Raw genomic sequence first — 7006 nt, forward strand, 5'->3', positions numbered from 1 at the left:
TTGATTTGGGAACCTCCTTTTGCAAGATTTAAGGCTAATATCCTTATTACTTAGTCATCTAGATTTTGTTTTCAAGTAATAATAGGCAGAGGTGACTGTGTAAAGGATATACAATTGGGGGCTACATGCCTTTCAGATTTGGATCAGTCATATCTGTATAGGAAAGGACCAAGAACAGACTGTATCAGGGAGTCTGACTTTTCCCTCAAGTTCAACTTGTCTCAAGACCCATTCATCTAGATGGGCAAAAAGACTTAAAATCCCCAAACCCTTGGGACTGTTTGGAAATTGTTATGCAAATGAAAATTATTTGCTTTACATTCTAGTAAGAAGAGATAAAATTTGGTAAGTATAATGGATAGTCATTCAGTCTTTGATTGTGATGACTAAACTTTATACAAGGAAAGGTATCCCCCCCCCCAAAAAAAAACACTGAAAATCTCTTGATAGGCAATAAAAGACCTCAGGAATAGGACAGAAATGAGATAATTGTTTCTGCTAATATTATAACTAGGATTTCTTACTTTTCTAAAAGAACTGAAGGAAAAGTCTAAAAGATTTAAGCTAACAAAGCTCAGTAACACCTTGAATGTATATGTCAGCCAACCCTAAAGCTGAATACAGTGGAGGCTACAGTAAATCCACATTTATAGAAACAAGTCTAGCACAAAGCAGTACTAACAATATCCAGTAGAAAAGGAGACACAATGAAAAGCACCTGACTACATTCCCAGGAGCAGCATCTCAAAAGTAATAACATTCATTTGTGTCCAATGGAGGAAGGTCTGGCATTGCAATGGAGAGGAAGGCCATCCCCCAAGACCACCACTGCCAGAGGAAATGGTGCAATGATATCATTGAAAGTATGAGCATCCCTGTAGAAAAGGAGAAAGTTTTCTCTCCGTGTGTGTGTGTGTGTGTGTGTGTGTGTGTGTGTGTGTGTGTGTGTGTGTCCACACATGGGTGTACTTTCTATTTGTATTAATTCTTCTAACTGGTTCTAGGTATTGTTCTTGGGGAGCACACCCAAGATTGAAGGGGACAATATCATGCTGTTACTTTTCTAACTTGGCCTTTTCATTAAATGTTTTTGCTTTGAACTTTGTGTCCTCTCATGTCCTAGCCATGGTTTCACTTTTGTTGCAATGGACCACATAAAGCCTGGAGGTTAAGATTTTTAATTTCTTTAATAAAATCATTCTATAACCCTTAGCTAAAAGTAGTCCACAAGGCAATAAAAGCTGTCCACAAGGTGGTAAAAGTGGATAAAAACAATCTGTGAAAAGATAAAAGAACAGGAAATTCCCTGGAGTCTAAGGGTCTCTCAACCAGAGTCTTAAAGCTATTGCTAACAGTCAGTCAATAAAACAAGTCAGGAAGCATTCGTTATGGACCTATTGTGTGCCAAGCACTATGTTGAATACTAAGGATACAAGAAAAACTAAAAACAGTCACTGCTTTCAAGTCACTGCTCACAGTGTAATAGGAGACAACAAGCAAAGGAATATTTGCTTAGCTCAGGATAAATTAGACATAAATTTAGAGGGAAAGCACTTCATTAAAGAGCATCAGAAAAGGTTTTCTGAAGAAAGTGGACCTTTAGGTCAGACTCCAAAGAAGCCAGGAGGAGGAGAGCTCCAGGCATAGGAAACAGAGATTGAAAATAACCAGAGTCAGGGGATGGTGTTCACTGCAAGGAATAATATGGAGGCCAGTGTCACTGGATTGCAGAATACATAGAAAGGAATAAGGTATGAGAAAAATGGAAAGGGAGAGAGAAGTCAGTTTATGAAGGACTTTAAAAGCCAAAAAGATTTTATATTTGAAGCTGGAGGTAACAAGAAGCTGCTGGAGTTTACTGAAGAATGGGGTGAAGGGTGGCATGGTCAGGCTTGCACTTCAGAAAGAGAAACTGGAGAACTACATGGAGGGTAGACTAGTGTAGGGCGAGAATGAGATAATGTAGCCAAAGAGACCAACCATCAGACTACTGCAACAGTCTAGGTACAAGGTGGTAACAATAAGCATTTAAAAATTATTTGCTATATTAGAGTTACTATATTAAGTGGTAGACAATGGTCTCTCTTTCCTCAAGGAGTTCAAATTCTAAGAGACTAGATAACACAAAAACTATATATATATATATATATATATATATATATATATATATATATATATATGCATATATACATATATATATATGCATATATATATATATATATATGATCTATACAGTGTACAAGGGAGGTAAATTCTAGCATTATATATTCTTTGCTCCAATGGCCCAAAGCTGCATCCCAGGTTAATCTTTGGGTGGCAAAGTGAACTCAAAAATCATCCCCTGGTCTTCGCTTAAGGTGTTTTGGCTCACAACAGCCCCAGCTGATATTGTGGCAATGTGGCAAGTTGCCTAAGTTTTACTAATCTCCTCTCCTGGACCACACTATCTGATAAGCACTACTAGAGTCTTAAGATCTAGAATTTTAAGGGCACAGACTCATGGGGTAATCTAAAGCATGGGACAGTGTCTTTTGGGGAGATCTGCCCTAAAGTTGGGTGATGGGAAGGACATGGCCAGCTCGTATAAATAATAGATTTTAAAATTTAACAACTTAAGCTTAGAGCTTTTTGACAGACTACTTATTGGGACTGTTATATCCAGTATTCATGATTTGGTTAGGAGTTGAAATAAATGACCTCTAAAATTCTTACTAGTCCTAAGATTATATGATATAAAATATTCATAAATTTCCAATATATACATATATGTATGAGTCTAGTAAAACATCAAGATGATCTTTGACAACTTGTGCTCAATTTTTTTTTCTGTATTTCATGGTTTGCTTTTTATTATTTTGTTTATTCTCATCAACTGAAAGCTAACTTGTCATTTGTACCCCAAGTCTTTTTACAACTATGTTAGTTTTGAATGAGACAGAAAATTTTTATAAATTTGATTATTTTCTTTTTTGACCAGAGATGTACATTTATTTTTAAATGAGCAAGTTTCCAAAATGGGACCACAGCCTACAGATCAACAAATACATGCTATATATATTACATATTATATGTATACAGATGTTATAACAAATACAAAGACACTTGATGTCCCAAGGCCACAGTCCCTTTATCTACAAAATGTAGGTACTGAATTAGAAGACTTCCAAATTTAATTCCAGCAATAAACTAACATCCTATGAAGTGTTTTAAAATTGAGAGAAGCAGTGCAGCTAAACAATATAAAAAGAAGAGAACTGAGAGAAAAAGAAAATTAAAAGGAAAGAAGATGAAAAAATGTGTTCATGTGATTAAAAGGAATAGAAATGCCACAGCTAATTCAGCACATGTTCCACAGGTCATCTAATTCTGTTAATAGACTTATTAAAATACAGTACCTCAAATGCAAGTTTAAAAAAAACACCATTCTAATCAATACAACCAGGAACAAGTAAGCTGCAGCAAAAAAGGAGCAATTTAGTTATTAATAACAAAAAATTCTTGATTAGAAGAGCTGTGAGATATTATGCTGCAATGCCAGAAAATTGATTCAATTATTTTTCCATAATTAGTGTATCTATACAATGGTATGTCACAAAGAAATCTCACTGTAATATTATGTCCTGGTTTTTCCTCACTTTTCTTTACCAGTTTTAACTTGGGGAGTAGAAAAAGGAGGACAGATGAAGTTGAGTGGGGAAGATGAAGTTGTGGTAGAGAATACATATAAAATGGTTAGATTGGTGATCAGGTGGTAAGGACTCCAACAAAATGACTCTACAAGTACAGCGGTATGCTAAAGAGAAGCATTTCTAAAATACAAGGCTAAGTGATCAACCTTTCATGACCCTACAAGACATCTTTATCACTCTAGCATTTGTTCTTAGGAATACAGCATGATGGTACTTCTATGGATCTTCTTATGATAGTTTCTCAGTTTTCTATTCTCCATATAACTTATTTTCTTTTTTTTTTGTTGTTTTTAAGTGATCATCATCATCATCATCATCATTATTATTTCAATAGGCTGTTCATGTTACTCTTTCACTGCTATGGTTTGATCCGAATTAGCGGTTGGAGCTTCAGAAGGTTTAACCTCTTCTGCTGGGGCTGCAGGTTCCTGGGCCTTAGGTGTAGAGCTAGGGGCTTCCGTTGCTGCTGGAGTCTCCTTGGAAAAAGACACAGCCTCGCTGCTGCTAGGTTTTGAGTCTGAAGCTGGAGCCACTTCACTTTTAGTTTCTTGGGCGACAGGAGTTATGGAAGCCTCAGTCTTTTTGGCTTCTCCTTCCTCTTTGCTCTTGTCATCTACTTTACTAGTTGCTGTGGCTTCTGAAGACTGGGAGACCTTTGCCTCAGTGGTAGGCACTGAAGTCTTAGAAGCATCACTACTGGTCACTGGGGCAGAGGCAGGAGCCTGCTTTCCTTCAGTATCCTTCTGCTGCTCTGCCTTTCCATCAGGAACAGCCTCTGGTTTCTCAGGCTCTGATTTCGGAGATTCTTCCTTGCCAGCTGCTGCATCTTTCTCTGTTTCCTTCTCTTCAGTCTTGTTAGCAGTGACCTGGGAATCTTTATTGGTCTTCTCCTCTTTGTTATTCTCCTTCACATCTGTGGTCTCTGCCACTGTCTGGGTCTCATTCTCCTTGGGAGTTTCTTCTTCCTCTGCACCAGCTCCTTCAGCCTTCCTGTCTTTATCCTTGGCTTTCTCATCATTTACATTGTACCCCTTCTTCTTCTTGCTAAGTTTTCCTCCCATCTTTGGAGTTCTGGGTTTTTCCTTTTTTCTGCCCCCTCGGTGTGAGCGAGGTGCACCCCGGCGTCACCACGAGAGTCTCGGGGAGCCTGGGGTCCACTGGGCTGGGCTGGGTGGTGCGATGCCTCTGCCGGGCTGGAGAGCGGAGACTGGAGTGTGGGGAGCCTATTGGAGCAATGCTGCCGCCTCTAGTGCCGCCGCTGCTCACATAACTTATTTTCTAAAGGAATTGATCAAGTTTTCATGCTACTTCACTTTAAGAAAATCACTTTTGCACTTGGTCAGATTTTCTAGTGATTTTCCTTGAAAAACAACCAAAAAAACTGTAACCTAAAAAAAATTCAACACTTCCTCTACATGTAAATTTTATATACCCTGATAAAATAATAATGTTCACATTCCCGTGTATATATACATATACACATATACATTGCTCCAGATGAATTTTGTTATTATATTTTCCAGCTCCACAAAATAATTTTACATTGTTTGATTAACCTGGCATTGAATAAGAAATTTAATTTAGGTAGAATTGTCATTTTTATTTGATTACCTCAGCCTACACATGAACAACTGACATTTTCCCAGTTGTTTATATCTGACTTTATTTGTGTTAAAAGTGTTTTGAAACTGTCACAGAGTTTCTGGGTTGTCTTGGCAGGTATACTCCCAATTATTTTATGTTGTCTATTGTAACTTTAAATTAAATTTCCCTTTCTATCTCCTGCTGCAGGAGATAGTAATATATAATAAGGGTGGTAGTATATAGAGAGGTTAATGACTTTTGTGCGTAATTTATATCCTGCAACAAAGCTAAAGTGGCTAAGTGTTTCAAAGAGCTATTTTTAGTTGACTTTCTAGGATTCTCTAAGTATACCATCATATCAACTGCAAAGAGTTAGCATTTTCCTTTCCCCATTGTCTATTCTAATTCCTTCCATTTTTTCTTCTGTTATTGAAAAAGTTAATATTTCATTTTTTGTCATTTTATTTTTCTAATTATACGTTATAAAAGTTTTTCAACATTCATCCACATGCATAAGCTACATAATTTCCTTCTACCTTCCTTTTTCCAACCCCTTCCCCTCATTGGCAAATAGTCTAGTGAACATTGTACATGTACATTTGTGTTTAGCATATTTACATATTTGTCATTTTCTGTATGAAAAATTAGGACAAAGAAAAAAGAAAGAAAGCAATGAGATAGGAGGAAAAACCAAAAAAGAAATCTTTAAAAAGTGAATATAAGTATTCATTCAGATTCTTTGGGGGTTTTCTGTTTGTTTTGTTTGATTTGTTTTCTTCATCTGAATGTGGATAGGATTGTTCAAGTTCAATAACTGCTGAGAAGCTACATCCAGCAAAGTTGATCAGCTCACAATGTTGTTAATGTGTACAATGTTCTCTTAGTTCTATTGCCTTCACTCAGCATCAGTTCCTATAATTATTTGAATGCATCTCTAGAGTCCAACCATTCATGGTTTCTTATGGAACTTATAGTACTCCATACCTTTAACCTGTATGTATATCACTTTGCTTCAAATGTGTTTCTTATAAACAACATATTGTAAGATTCTGGTTTTTAATCCATTCTGCTATCTGTTTCTGTTTTATGGGAGAGGTCATCCCTTTCACATTTACAGTTAATATTAATAAATCTTTATTTCACTTCAGGATATTTTCCCCCATTCTTACTTTCCACTTTCCTTTTCTCTAATTCCTCCTCACAAATGTTTTATTCCTTTCCCCTTTAACTTTCCTTTTAAATTTTATTTTTCAGTTTATTTTCTTTTTTTTTAAGGTTTTTACAAGCCAAATGGGGTTAAGTGGCTTACCCAAGGCCACACAGCTAGGCAATTATTAAGTGTCTGAGACCGGATTTGAACCCAGGTACTCCCGACTCCAAGGCCGGTGCTTCATCCACTATGCCACCTAGCCGCCCCCTCAGTTTATTTTCACTTATACCTTCACCTTCCTTTTTATCAATCCTTTCTTTTCTCCCCCCCCCAATTACCCTGTAGGGTAGAATAGCTTTTTTAGCCCAATTGGGATTGTTATTCCCACTTTAGGTCAAATCTATTGAGTAGGATTTACTCAGTGTTCACACCCTCCCTTCTTTCCTCTACTATAACAGGTTTTTATGCCTCTTCATTTGGTGTTATTTATTCACTAATGCCTAGCCTTCTCCTAGTATACTCCTTCTTTTTATGTTTTTATTGTTTTAACTCTGTCTTGCATTTTCAACCCTTTGTCAAAATA

General features: G+C 36.8%; 1 protein-coding gene across 1 annotated transcript; it reads right to left on the reverse strand.

Annotated features, from left to right (window-relative positions):
* Window positions 1-2252: 2252 nt before the first annotated feature.
* On the reverse strand, window positions 2253-4825 carry LOC141489622 (brain acid soluble protein 1 homolog). Its single transcript, XM_074190154.1, has one exon. The coding sequence runs from the start codon at window positions 4748-4750 to the stop codon at window positions 4034-4036; it is 717 nt and encodes a 238-aa protein (XP_074046255.1). The 5' UTR covers window positions 4751-4825; the 3' UTR covers window positions 2253-4033.
* Between the last annotated feature and the right edge of the window lie 2181 nt (window positions 4826-7006).

This window comes from Macrotis lagotis, chromosome 5 (assembly GCF_037893015.1).
Source record: "Macrotis lagotis isolate mMagLag1 chromosome 5, bilby.v1.9.chrom.fasta, whole genome shotgun sequence".
NCBI lineage: Eukaryota > Metazoa > Chordata > Mammalia > Peramelemorphia > Peramelidae > Macrotis > Macrotis lagotis.